Source organism: Danio rerio, chromosome 8 (genome assembly GCF_049306965.1).
Source record: "Danio rerio strain Tuebingen ecotype United States chromosome 8, GRCz12tu, whole genome shotgun sequence".
NCBI classification, from domain to species: domain Eukaryota; kingdom Metazoa; phylum Chordata; class Actinopteri; order Cypriniformes; family Danionidae; genus Danio; species Danio rerio.
Genome location: NC_133183.1, coordinates 1,137,418 through 1,152,467, shown reverse-complemented (window position 1 = coordinate 1,152,467; position 15,050 = coordinate 1,137,418). Strand labels below are relative to the sequence as shown.

Sequence of the window (15,050 nt, the reverse complement as noted above, 5' to 3'; positions counted from 1 at the left end):
AAATGCAGTCATGTGACAAAACCCACATCCCCCATTGGCCCACTGTGCAGCTCTGTATCATATATATTAAATACTATTTATACCCCCCAGTGGCGAACCCTGATGAATAAAGAGACTAAGCCAAAAAGAAAAAGAATGAATGAATATACCCCTCAGTGGTGTGAATAATTTCAGGCCATTTATATATACAATGTAGACATATTTAGATAACTTTGGTTCAGATTTTTATAGTGTCAGTGCATTCAATATATATTATAATATAGTATAAACAAGATTGTCAACAACATCAATTGGAATAAAATTAATAATAATTTTAAATTATTCAAAAATTATTGTTCCAGCTGCAACCAAGTACTGGGAAACATCCATACACACACATTCACACACACTCATACACTATGACCAATTTAGTTGATCAGTTCCCCTATAGCGCATGTGTTTGGACTGTGGGGGAAACCGGAGCACCCGGAGGAAACCCACCCCAACACGGGGAGAACATGCAAACTCCACACAGAAACACCAACTGACCCAGCTGGGACTCGAACCAGCGATCTTCTTGCTGTGAGGCCACAGTTAAAACCACTGAGCCGCCGTGTCGCCCAATAATAGTACAATTACAGTTTTACATGATGCACATATATATATATATATATTCAGATCAGTTTGCTCTGGATTTTTTATGTCCGTGTGAATAATCATGAGCTGGAATAAAATGTATAATTATAACATTAATAATACAATTTAGTTTAACATGGTTTGCTGATAAAACTGCTCATAAATGTATAGAAAAAAAGACACTCGGTGCATTAAATTGATAAAACATCGTATTTATTGAAAAAATCTCCTGTAGGTTTGAAAGAGGTCAAGAAGACACCTTTAGTCTGGAAGTGGACGACATTGCACCCCTGAAAAAGCTCCGCGTTCGCATTGACGGCACCGGAAGTCGTCCTGATTGGTTCCTTGACAAGGTCAGTCTGTCAGTCTTTTTAACCAGATCATCAGATTAATGGGCTGTGTCCATGAGGACTTTTAATTTGGAATAAGGCGTAATATTATAATTCAATATTTGATGTGGAAACGTGAAGAGAGGGTGGGGCATATATTAGCTCCTCCCTCTTTTATAAACTGAGTCAAATCTGACAGGGTAGTGATTGGCACAAAAGAATCGCTGAGTCAAAATTGACATGGAAGCACAACAAAATGCTGTGCCCTTTAAGTCTGTTTAACTGACTGCATTTTAATGAAATGACCAATTACCAATGCTGTAAAAGGAACCCTGAGAATAAAAAAATAATCCATCAGCCTGTCACAAGATGGTTATGCATTTAGCTCTTTAACACACTATAAACACTGTGTTCTGTCACATGACCCAGATGATCCTGAGAAACCTGAGCACGGACGAGCTGTACGTCTTCACATACGAGCAGTGGCTCTCCAAAACTAAAGGACCCAAGAGGACGAAGGTGTGTGAGCTTCCTGCAGTGGTGGATGATGAGGAGATGGTGGAGAAGACCACATACGTCATCCAGGTCAAAACCAGTGACGTCACCGGTGGGTCACCTTCAGGTTATCTTTGAAATGTGCTTACTGATGACATGATAGTGTAGAAGCAATTGGCAAAAGACAATCGCTGAGTCAAAATTGGCAAGAATGCGATTAGAAGAACAATCGCAGAGTCAAAATGGACATAAACAAATCAGAAACAACAGAACAAAACAATTGGCACAAAATAAAGGCTCGAAATTTAAGGGGAAGCAAATGACACAAAAGAATCACGGAGTCACAACTTACAGGAAAGCAATTTGCAATAAAAAACTTGAAAAAGCACAATTTGATCGCGTCAAAAGAATTGCTTAGTTAAAACTGACAGGGAACCAAATGCCACAAAAGAATCGCTGAGTCACAATTTACAGGGAACAAAATGGCACAAAAGAATCGCTGAGTCAAGGTTGACAGGGAACCAAATGCCACAAAATAATCGCTGAGTCAAAATTGACAGGTAAACAACTGACACAAAATAATCGCTGAGTCAAAATTGACAGAGGATTAAATGGCACAAAAAAATCACTGAGTCACAAGTGACAAATAAGCAACTGACACGAAAGAATCACTTAGTCAAACTTGGCAGAAAAACAATAGACACAAAAGAATCGCAGAGTCAAAATTGACAGGGAACCAAATGACACAAAAAAATAAAAATAAAAATCTCTAAGATAAAATTGACAGAGAATCAAACACCACAAAAGAATCACTGAGTCACAACTGAAAGATAAGCAATTTACACAAAAGAATCGCTGAGTCAAAATTAACAGGGAATCAAATGGCACAAAAGAATCGCTGAGTCAAAATTAACAGGGAACCAAATGGCACAAAAGAATCACTGAGTCACAACTGACAGATAAGCAATTTACATAAAAGAATCACTGTGTCACAATTGACAGAAAAGCATTTGACACAAAAGAATTGCGGAGTCAAAATGGGCAGAAATGGATTGACACAAAAGAATCATTTAGTCAAACTTGCCAGGAAAACAAAAAATAAAAGAATCACGGAGTCAAAATTGACAGGGAACCAAATGGCACAAAAGAATTGCTTAGTCAAAATTGACAGAGAATCAAATCCCTCAAAAGAATCACAAAAGATTTACACAAAAGAATCGCTGAATCAAGACGGTCAGGCAAATAAATGGAAAAAAACAATCACTGAGTCAAAATATGATCAGAGCAAAATAATTGCTGAGTCAAAATTGACAGGGAAGAGATTGGCACAAGATAATTTTGCATAATTGTGGCAGACATTTTCTTGTACCTGGCAGCCCTGTCTGTGATTGTAAAATCCGTTTTGTACATTTCATTTGACACTGATACTAAAATCACACATGCCACACATCTGCCACATCTCATCTTTCACCCATATATTAACCCAAGCACTGCAGCTGCTCAGGTGTGTTCATGTGTGGATTTGCAGGCGGCGGTACAGACGCCAATGTGTTTCTGATCGTGTTTGGAGAAAACGGTGACACGGGAACGCTGGCCCTGCGCGAGTGCAGCAACAGGAACAAGTTTGAGCGCAAGCAGACGGATATTTTCCGGTTTAATGACATTCTCAGTCTGGGAGAACTCTCCAAGGTTCGAGTGTGGCATGATAACAAAGGTAAGAAATCTCATGATCTCACTAGCAATTTCACTAGTGAATTTCATTTCAGAAAGTCTTATTTGTTTTATGTGGGCTAGAATAAAAGTGTCACGATTTTGGTTGGGGAAAAGGAGCAAGGACCCAAATGCAGGTAAATGGAAATTTATTAATAATAAAAATTAAATAAAATGCAAAGCAAACTACCCAGACGGGAAAAAACTAGCAAAATAAACAAACAAACAAACAAACAAACAAAAATTTGACTGGGCAGGCTGGTAGGGATCAGGGCTGGAGCACACAACAGGACAAGGAGAGAAACAATGACAAACTGGCAAAGGACAGCAGACATGAGGGGAATATAAACAAAAGTAAATTAACATACAACCATTCATTCATTTTCTTGTCGGCTTAGTCCCTTTATTAATCCAGGGTTGCCACAGCGGAATGAACCGCCAACTTATTCAGCAAGTTTTTACGCAGCGGATGCCCTTCCAGCCACAACCCATCTCTGGGAAACATCCACACTCACATTCACACACACACTCATACTCTACGGACAATTTAGCCTACCCAATTCACCTGTACCGCATGTCTTTGGACTGTGTGGGAAACCGGAGCACCCAGAGGAAACCCACTAAAAGGCAGGGAGAACATGCAAACTCCACACAGAAACGCCAACTGAGCCGAGGTTCGAACCAGCAACCCAGCGACATTCTTGCTGTGAGGCGACAGCACTACCTACTGCGCCACTGCCTTGCCAACATACAACCAACAACAAGGTTATAAAGGAGGGTGGGACTAGACAATTGACGAGAGAGCACATGACACAAAGAGACAACACAAGTCATGTCATGTGCTCACGTAAAACAAGACTAGAACACGCAGCCAATGAGAGAACTCATTAACCGTGTGTTCATGACAACACAAGCACAGGGTGCATGTAAACACGCACCACATACTAAACACAACACCAACAGAAGACTGAACGCAAGACACGAGTACACGATGAATGAAAGCACTCACTGTGCACTCACACACGCAGCGTGCATGTTTCAACCCAGCGCTGACCGAAACCAAAACCAACTGGACTGAACGCTAGGAATGAAACACCAAGCTGCAGACAGACGAACGTGAACACCCGGATGGGAGCGCGCACTTGCAAACACGCAAAGACCTCACACACCCGCATCAGGCAAATGGTACTTATACAGAGACACACACAATGGCAAAACAAGTGCTCGACCCAAGAAAACTTGAGCCGAGCACAACAGGACAGGACTAGACAGAGCTAGTGTCCGGACTCTGCCACCGAAACAAGAATTTACAAGACCAAAGTGGCAGAACCCTGACAAAATCAGTTCTTCATTGTTTCAAAGCCATTTTAGGTCAATATTATTGTCCCCCTTCAGCAATATTAGTTTTGGATTGTCTCCAGAATAAACCACTGTTATACAATGACTTGCCTAATTACCCTAACTTTACCCTAATTACCCTAGTGAAGCCTTTACATGTCACTTTAAGCTGAACACTAGTGTCTTGAAGAATAATTAGCAAAATAATATAACAGATCTTTTATTTATTCATTCATTTTCCTTCGGCTTAGTCCCTTTATTCATCAGGGAATGAACAACGGAATGAACTGCCAACTATTCCAGCATATGTTTTACGCAACAGATGCCCTTCCACCTGCAACCCAGTACTGGGAAACACCCTTACCCAGTCATTCACACACATAAAGATCTCCAAATCGCAGTTTATTTGCAAATCCTGCTTTGTGTACATGATTGTGTGCTCTACAATGCAGACATGTTAATACGTGGCTTTCAATCAACAAGGTGGGCGGGGAAAACTGCACTCTTACATCACATGGGCCTCAAAATCACTGCGATTTGGATCCTACCTTAACATTAGGAATAGAGATCTGTTGTGTTTATTTCACTCCAATATGACACTATACCTACACATAGTTCAGTTCAAACAGCTTACAAAATATAGTTTATTTAGTTAATGCAATATCTGAACATGTTTCATCAGGTCTGGCTCCTGGTTGGCATCTGGACTCTATAGATGTGAAAGACGAACTTCTGGATCAAACTTTCCGTTTCCCGTGTGACCGCTGGCTGGCCAAAAATGAAGACGACGGTCAGATCATGAGGGAACTGGCCTGTGCCAATAATGATATCCTGGATCTCAGTGACAAGACCAGTAAGAAAACTAGAAGATATTTCAACACATTTTCACTCCACATCAGGTTTTAGGGCTCATATTTCATGTAGTGTCAGGGTTCATACGATTTCAGCAGGATGTTTTCACACCTCTAGCTTGGAAAAAGTCAGGAAAGTGGGTGTGTCTAGCTCTGTTTGGGTGGGAGTGTCGGGGGAGGAAAAAGGGGAAGGATTTGAATAAAAATGGGAGTTCCCTTTTAGGCACGCCCTGATTTTCACCAAGACAAAAAACAAACACAGACGCAGGGGAGAAAGAGAATGACTTGTTTAATGACGCTGGGATGTTTGATACCGCACGTTGTATAAGAGAAAAAAAACTTTGCATTTCTCGATAACTCAGATGCACTCAGAAAGCCGTGTGTGTGTAGACTATCCTGTCACAAAATGCAGTGGAATATTAAACACGATGGTCGGCAATAGTTTGTTTGCAGTGTTTACGTGTTTACACTCGGAGAGCAGCATTCACAGAGGATCTTTCAGTCCATAATAATGTAGTGATATTAACGCAAACTAAGTAACTTAGAAATCATTCTGACTAAGGTCTGTCTCTAAACACTGAAAGAATACTGCTGACCGTACCAACTATAACTTTGCCATCTGAATGAACAAAGAAAGGGCGCTGATCGCACACACTTACCAAATCTGTAGACAGGACAATCAACACACACTGGAGCCACGTCTCTATTAAAAGGAGACGAGCAGCAAATCCGGATTTCAACATTTCCAGATGCGAAAAGCTCTCAAGTAAAAAATGTTTCGTACAAACGTATTTCTGCGCACATCACTCATGTGCACTGTAATCCACACGTGAGTCCAGTTGTGCTCGCATAAAGGGAAAATGAAATCAAAACCTTTAGTGCAGCACAGGCCCGGCCCTAACCAATTTGGCGCCCTAGGCAAGATTTCAGGTGGCGCCCCGTCACATCGCAGTAAATTCCACTGCTAGTGTATAGTCATAAGAAACTAAACAGCTTTTTGATCGACTACTACAAGCTGGGAAAACGTCAGATAAATATGCCAATGCAATTAACATTATTGCTGAATAGATGTAATATTCACACATTTGCTTGAGGAAGGAATGATGGGGGTAGTTACATTAATATTACTATTTTCCATAACATCTATGCCCTTCCATAACATTAGCTGACGTTAACACTAACAGATAGCACTATAGCTATTTAATGATTAGCAATGTTATGTCATATCTATCAACGTTGGGATGTTAAAATATGGGACAACAAATAGCTTCAAATGATAGAATACATAGCAAACAATAGAAAATATTGACAATAAAATAAAAGGTTTTACCTATTAAAATCAATGGCCTATACAGAAATTAAATAAAGCTATAAAATCTATTTCACTTTTAATTGTATTTGCTATTTAGTGAAGAGCAGCAAATGAATCTCTCATTGTGTTTTGTTTGATAACAGAGGTGTTCATGTAAGAATGCACAGATCTATAATGAATGAATGAATGAAGCATTCGACTACTTTAGTAACTGTTGTGCTCATTTAAGAGAAAATTAGTTTTGTTTAAAATAAAACAAGCAGGATAGAGCAAAAAAAAAAAAAAAACGGAAAAAAAGAAGCACTTTTCCGACGGTCTCTTATGGAGAGCTCCACTCCACGCGAGCTCAGCTCTCCCGGCTAAACGCATATCCCAGGTTAAACAAAGCAGTGCTCATAATATCGAGCGATAAAAAAAGAAAAAGCCAGCTGTGAAACATAACCAGCTTTGTCGTTTTGTAGGAAACACACTTTAGATCTTTTTAAGGGTAAGAGGTTTTTAAGTTATTGCCATCCATCACTGAATGTGTGTCAGGAGTATTGAAAACAAAACCAACTTACACCCGCTCATTTCTGGCGCCCCCTGGATGTACAGCGCCCTTAGCATTTGCCTATACTGCCTATGCCACGGGCCGGCCCTGCTGCAGCACATTATAAAAGCAACACTGACGACCCGTATCTCCAAACAATTCATTATATTTTCACACTTCTTTTGGCAACACAACGTGTCGTCTCTCTGCTTTCTGAACACTGTTTCAAGTACAGTCTTCGAAGCTATCATGCATATTAATGAAGTTGCAGCGCATACACAATAGAGTGCGCTGATTATTTTAAACCAAGCCATACTCATGAATAAATGCAACGCACTCAGAGATGTAATAAGGTACTCCCACGTACAGACGTCCAGTCTACATGCTGGAATACACGCTAAGATCTCATGGCAGTGACGCAGCTTCAAAAATTCGTTTCAAACCGGAAGTATGAATTTGCTCGAAATATCGCAAAAACAACTAGTTTTTACTTGTTAGTGAAATGTATGTGTCCTAATAGTGTTTATAGCAGCGCGGGACACATATATGGCGGTCAACAGCTCAAAACATGTGTTCTGGTGTTTCGTGACCCTTTAAGACTTTTTAAGATCTCGGCAGACACCAGTAAGTTTGAGCGGAAATCACAGAGGCTTCTCCCAAAAGATAATAAGACGATGAACAAGAGGCATCATTGTGGGGAAAAATCATTTCTTAACTATTATTTAAATTTGAACAAAACCTTTGAGTCAGAATTTGTCAAGAGTAAGAATAAGTTCAGGCTTGACTGGATATATAAAACAAATAACATCTGATATAATGTGATGCTTTATGTACACGTATGTAAATGTGTAATTTCCCACAATTGTTAAGAGAATGCACATGAAACATTTGGAAAAACTTTTTGAAAAGGTGTGAGAACTCTTTAGTATGATATAGTGGAAGAATTAAGAAAAATGTGCATTAACTTTGCTGAAATGTAGCATCAATCAGTGAGGAAAGACTGTATTATTTAATTGTACTGTACACTTATTTTATATCCAGTTAATTTGTGCATTTAGGTGGTCTCTATAATATACTTTCAGAATATGAAATTGAGGTGACGACGGCCATCTCTGAAGATGCGGAAACGAAGGAGAATGCCTGGATTGTGCTGGAGGGCAGAAAGGGACGCTCAAAAGAGTTTATGATGGAAAACCCAAAGAAGAAGAAGTTTTTACGGTAATTCAAGTCGACTTGAGCTTTATTGTGATTGCACTACACTATTACAAGGACAGCCATTGACTTCTGTAGTAGGAAGAAAAAACATAATGAAAGTTAATGGATTTTTTTTAGCATTCATCAGTTCATCAGAAGTAAATAAAAATAAGCTACCTAACACTAACCCTTGTAAACCCTTGATCAACAGTAAAATTACAAATTGTCCCTCTTTCCAATAGTAAAACCGGTAGCAATCAAGAATGCATGGTCATATGCTGTCATGGCTTTGCTATAAATAAATGTGATTATAATGGAAGTCAATGGGGCAACAACAGCACCAATATCACCAAGGGAGAGTCAATCTGAACAATACACAAGGCTTAATAACAATAATTATCAATATACAAAATTAATGCAACTCAAACAGGTTTGGAACAAGTGAGTAAATGATGACTTTTTATTTTTATGTGAGCTTCCCTTCAAATAAAATAAATGTGAAGAAAAATATATTTTACACCAATTTTTTTTTTTAAATTTTCATGCAACTCATTAGCATAATAATGAGAATTAATAAAGCAACATAACATGACTCTGTTTCAGCGGTTCCACGGACTCCTTTGAGTTTTCCTCTAAAAATGTGGGCGAGATCGTCGGCATTTGTCTGGGCCACATATCCAAAGAGAAGAAGGTGAAGAATGAGTATTTCTGGCACGTGCAGGAGGTGGTGGTCACTGAGACAGAGCTGGGAAACAAGTGAGTTCACATCTTTACCACTCTTTACTTCCTGAACGTCAGATTTTAAAGATGATTTCAGTAATTTGATCGCCATCCCAAATATAAAACAGTACAATAGAATATTTATTTATCAAGGACATTTAGCAAAAAACCAAAGTTGACCAAAGTGCTGTACATAATAGTAAAATATAAAGAGTAACACAAGATAAAAAGGTAGAAAGTAGGGTTGCACGATATATTGGAGGCCATATTGTTATCAGCCGATAAATGCTATTTTTAGGATTATTGTTATCGATCCGATTTCTAAATTAGGCCGATATCTTTAAGCCGATAAATTACGTAATTGTACAGACCTGCCTGCCACGCATGCGTGGGCAGAACATGTCCAGACTTGTCCAGTGCACTATAATGGAGCTCTCCTCACACTGATTTTTCCTTTAAAGTCCGTCCTTTCTTCATTGCGGTATTGCTGTGCGTTAATAACTCATTAAGTAACAACGTTCCTCATCATTGTAGATGTGTTTGATTGAGTATCATTGTGTATTTTGCTTCAAATCGCCTCAGGAAAAATATTACATGTGTAAACCTTTCCTGCTCTGTCTCCTTGTTGTGTTAGAGATAGCAGGGGAAATTCACTTATTACTCCAGGGCCGAATATGTTAGTTTTAGGGTGAACTATCTTCTCTTTTCGCTGCAGCTGGTGAATGAACAAGGACACATGTAACTTGGTCCAAAATATTAATTACTTTCCGTGTGGTACAACAAATCAGTCATTAAAGAGGGAACATCACTGAAAAAAGTCTCATTGCCCAAAAACCGCTCCTCTTTTCTTTCTCCCTCTTCTTCACACTCCTTAAAGGACCCGCACATTTTAAAACACGTGTAAACAACGGTTGTTTGTAATCTAATCTGATTATTTGTTATTATCAGCGTGTTGCTTGCCATGTGTTGTTGATGTAGGATTGTATTCGGTTTGATTGGAATATTCATATTGATTAGAACAAGCGCGCGTAAGAGCTGTCACCGCACATACACACACACACACACACACACACACACACACACACACACACACACACACACACACTGTAGCACGGGGGAGAGGTGAGAGGTGAATCCAGCATAGGGGCTCTCAACTCGCCGCACATTTTGTCTTTATATTCTGCTCTGTGTTTGTCATGAAGTCAGCTCAATGCAGGTTTTGTATCAAAATCTGACTCTGATGGCAACTCTGCGCTTGCAGTTGAGTGAAACTCACAGCGGTTTATCATAAACTTTTCATCGATCATTTTCCCCACGATTGACTGCAAGAATGAACACAGAAGCGTTGTCTGATTGACAAGCAGCAGCAGCTTTAGAATTCTATTTCTTGTAGCTGATAAACAGGATGAACTGACAATGATCAGCTCAGGTACAGACTCATGTGCTTTATTCAGTTTTCAATGCTAATAAAGTGAGTCTGAATGCCATTTTACATCACGTTTATTGCCGTACTACTGAAAGCAGCAGCAGATGGTTCAGCTCAGATCTGGAGAATAAAATAAAGCGTCTGAAACTGAACTTCAGAACTGAGACTCAGTGCAAACCAACACATATCAGTGATTCTGCATCTACATCTAATCATGTTATAGAGCTTTAATATGTATTCATCAGATTATAAACCTTAGCATTGTGCTGGAGTGCAGTGAGTGCACTATTCTGCGCTCATGAATGGCTGTATTTACATTTCTGTCATGTTTTGTCTGCTGCAAACAGCCAAATTGCTCATCACTGCGCATCTCATCACATAGAGTGTTGTTAGGACACAAAGTTACAGTGTAACCTGCTCACCTAATGTTTACGCTCGTAATATTTATAGTATGTGCTAATTAATAACCTCACGTGAAACTCTGTGTCAGTGTCTGCTATTGTCCACCAGAGGTCACATTTCAGTCACATACTCTAAGGCCCTGTTTACACTAATACGTTTTCGTTTGAAAACACATACGTTTTGCTATGGTTTCACCATACGTCCACACTACGCCTGAGTTTTCGAGCGCCGAAAACTGAGATTTTTGAAAATGCTGAAGAGGCCGTTTTAGTTTGAAAGCACTGCTGCTCCGTGTCAGTGTGGATGAGGGAAAACAGAGACATCTGAAAATGGAGGCGGGGCTGCAGACATTCTCCTATCTGATTGGGGCTTTTACCTCAATATTAAGTGGCCTACACGCACAGTTCAGTCCTGCATCCTCTCCCTGTAAGTTCAGACTTCACAAGTTTGATATGGAAAACAGACTCCCGAGCAGACGTCGAGTAAATCTTCAAAGGGAACAGTGTAGGCTACTTTATGACCTCATTCGCATCACCATGTCCCTGGCTATGTTGTTTCACTTTCTTAACAATAAAATGAACACATGATATAGGGAATTGCAACTTAACGGAAACTAAACATGTTAAGGTGTCATGTAGCTGCATTTTTATATGAGCGTCATCTTCACTGTATGCGTAACAAAGCGGAGCCTACTGTATCAGATAATTCTCTCCATTCCTCCTCACAGATTCTACTTCACATGTGACTCTCGAATCCCTCTGGCTGCCAAAAAAGACCAGTTCATGACATTCGAGTGCACCAAAACCGTGGAGAGCTTCGCCAGCAAAGTCCGCAGTTTGGTTCCTGTGAAATATGAAGTAATAATAATAACCGGAGACGTGCAGGACGCCGGCACAAACGCCAACGTCTTCATCACGCTGTACGGAGTCAATGGGGACTCTGGGAAACGAGCGCTGAAGCAGAAATTCAGAAACCTGTTTGAGCGCGGCCGGACGGACCGGTTCCTGCTGGAGATGCTGGATTTGGGTGAACTTCTGAGGGTCAGAATGGAGCATGATAACACAACCATGTCGCCTGGCTGGTTCCTGGAGTGTGTGGAGGTCACCAACACTGCCAACTGGGTGACCACCATCTTTGTCTGCGGGAAGTGGCTGGACAAAAATAGAGCAGACGGACAAACTTATCGAGTGCTCTATCCTAAATATTAAAGTGAAATTTGAAACGTGCATTTTTTTTTATCCAGTGATGTGACCTTATTCCGGTTGGCCTAAATAACAGACTAATAATCCTTTAGAGGATCTGGATTTCAACAGCAGTTGTGTTTAATGTGTATGCTAATGCAGAGAGATGTGTGTTGAGGCTAGTTTTACACTGACAGAGTGTGTCTGCTTCCCGAACTGTGCTAGGAAGGCTGTGCCAGATATGAGAAAGATCTACCGCCTATAGTTAATGCTGATGTTCTGGGAATGATCAGTTGTCCAGGATTAATTGAGTGTAGTGGGCGTGAGGGGCTATAATACACCAGTAGGTCCCTCCTCAAATACTGGCGAGCTAAGCTGTTTAGACTTTGTAGGTAGTCAATTATCAATCTTAATCCAAAAATAAATGTCATTTAATTTTTACAGGATCTTAAGTTGCTTTTGGGAGACACCAGTTTGTACTTTTTTTACAGAAATTCTAATAAATGATCTTTGTACTGAGAACTTCTGTTGTTATTGTCATTTGGTTCAGATTTAAAGGGACAGTTCACTCCAATAACTGTCCTTATTTACTCACTCTTGTTCTAAACCCACGCACACAAAGGGCTCTATTTCGACGGTCCATGCGCAAAACGGAAAGCACAGGGTGCAAACGCATTCAGGGCGTCAGAATCCATATTCGCTAATATAAGGACGGGAAAATCCGCTTTGCGTGCATGATCTAAAAGGGTTGAGTTTATTCTCTTAATGAGTTATAGGTGTGTTTAGAGAATAAACCAATCAGAGTCTCATCTCCCATTCCCTTTAAGAGCCAGTTGCGTCGCGCCATAGCGCATTCGCTATTTACATGACGTAAAGTAAGTGGAAGTGGAAAAACTGAACATTACACTAGCAAAAAAACTGTTAAAAAGAGCATCTGCAGCGTGATGAGAGATAAATGATCTGCTTTCACTTTGGCTCTCGTGGATAGGGAAACCTTGTATGCACAGACATCAATTAGCCTATAAATAATGAATTTAGTTTGTTAAGCGCAAATATTTGTTTCAAAACTATTTCTAAATTCAGTTCTAATCTCCAGCAAACGAATAAATGAACAATAATAATGAAGTGTGCTCAGTAACCTGACTTATATCCTAAAACACATGCTGTGCCCCATATGGTCTAAAACCTGACAGGTGGGCAAATATATGCTTGTTTTTAATAAAACAAATATAAATATGGATATAATAAATAATACTGCTAATAATAATAACATTATACAAAAGCAAATTGTTATGAATGAACTGAAAAAGCCTCCCGAGATGAAGAAGGCATGAAGGCAGTGGTGTTTATATTTATGTAGGCTAGAAAATATCATGTTTTGTAATATTTTAATCCTTTATATTTATATCCTATATAAATATCCCTATTATATCCTATATATATCCTTAAACTTGAATTCTTTTCATATGTAAAGATATTTGCATATTGCTCTACATCTTGTGTGTATTGAGCAGTGTGTAAGCGAGGCATAACTCCGCGCTGGACAATAGACCGGGTTTGTTCTGGTCTAAAGAACAGACTATTATACTTTCTCAAAATAGCAAAGCGCCAAAACACGCCTGCTTTTTTAGACCAGAACACCTATGGGCGCACATATGAGCACAAATGCATTTGCTATTTAAACAGCTTGGCAGAACATGTCAAAACGACTCTTGCGCCAAGCTGAAACTAGCAAACAACAATCACGCCTTGCACCACATTACGCCGGGTGTATGATAGGGCCCATAGACTTTACTTAGGCGAGCGGCCCAGGTATATTTAGTGACACATTTTTTTACTATTATTAACATCCTTTTACACTTTTTGTATTCGTTCAATATAAACAAGCATGTGCACCTAGGTTAGCACTTTTTCCAGATTTAATATGAGTCTTTTGTGTTCCCAGAATGTGTCTGTAAAGTTTCAGCTCAAAACAGATTATTTAATATAGCTTTCTGAAGTTTCTGTTTTATAGCTCTTAACAGCTTGTTGCTGTTTTTTTGTACTGGGCCGTTAAGGCTAGTCCTCCCCGCCCACCGTTGCCACGTGCTTCAATCGCCGCCCTCGGCTGCCTCAGGAAGAAGATCTCACGTAACGTTTGTGAGAAATACTGCAGTAAGAACTTTACCAATGATTATTTGATGTATTTGTTGTGGAGTTGCAGCCATGAGTCACACGCACACACACACACACACATGCACGCACGCACGCACGCACGCACGCACGCGCGCACACACACACACACACACACACAGACAGAGTGCGTTTAGCTTTGCACTGTTTTTGCATGCAAATGTGACAGGATACAGGCTAATCTCCACTGCTGTATGAAGATCTGTTATGTTAAAGGGCACCTATGGTGAAAAATCTACTTTTCAAGTTGTCTGGACAGACATGTGTGTAAGTATAGTGTATAGAGCGTCATATTGGGCTGATATAAACACACACAGTCCTTTTTTTTTTTTCAATTTAACAACATAAAAACGGTGGACCAATTGGAGCGGTTTTCAGATCGACCGCAGCTTGACGTAGGAGTGTGAGCCCATTCGTGATCATACCTCGAGAAGTACATGTTAAGATGCAAAAATTTCTGATGCTGTGCTCAAAAATTACTTAAGTAATTTATAGTAAATACTACTATAAATAACTGCATTATGTAGTGTAGTTTATTAATAAAGAGTTGCAAATATATATATATATATATATATATACAATATGCATGATGCTTTTGTCAAAATGTTTCTCTTTACTATAAATGACTATAGTATTTTAAATGTATAACACCTGCTTTTATTAGATTTTTTTGTTTGATTTTTTGTTTGTGCTGCTATATATTATAATTTGTTTCTGTTTAGTGCAGCATATTATTAACTGAACTGATCTATTCTACCTCCTATGTTTCAATGACA

The 15,050-nt window shown here is 39.5% G+C and overlaps 1 protein-coding gene across 1 annotated transcript in view; it reads left to right on the top strand.

Moving 5' to 3' along the window:
* The window catches only part of loxhd1b (lipoxygenase homology PLAT domains 1b), an 88,505-nt gene extending 75,882 nt beyond the window's left edge, over nucleotides 1-12,623 (top strand). The window contains exons 35-41 of the mRNA XM_001920605.7: nucleotides 851-968; nucleotides 1,374-1,551; nucleotides 2,968-3,153; nucleotides 5,170-5,340; nucleotides 8,262-8,397; nucleotides 8,977-9,129; nucleotides 11,649-12,623. Of these exons, the coding sequence (XP_001920640.4) occupies nucleotides 851-968; nucleotides 1,374-1,551; nucleotides 2,968-3,153; nucleotides 5,170-5,340; nucleotides 8,262-8,397; nucleotides 8,977-9,129; nucleotides 11,649-12,129 (1,423 nt within the window). The 3' untranslated portion in view covers nucleotides 12,130-12,623. The remainder of the gene's footprint in view (nucleotides 1-850; nucleotides 969-1,373; nucleotides 1,552-2,967; nucleotides 3,154-5,169; nucleotides 5,341-8,261; nucleotides 8,398-8,976; nucleotides 9,130-11,648) is intronic.
* Nucleotides 12,624-15,050: the final 2,427 nt, after the last annotated feature.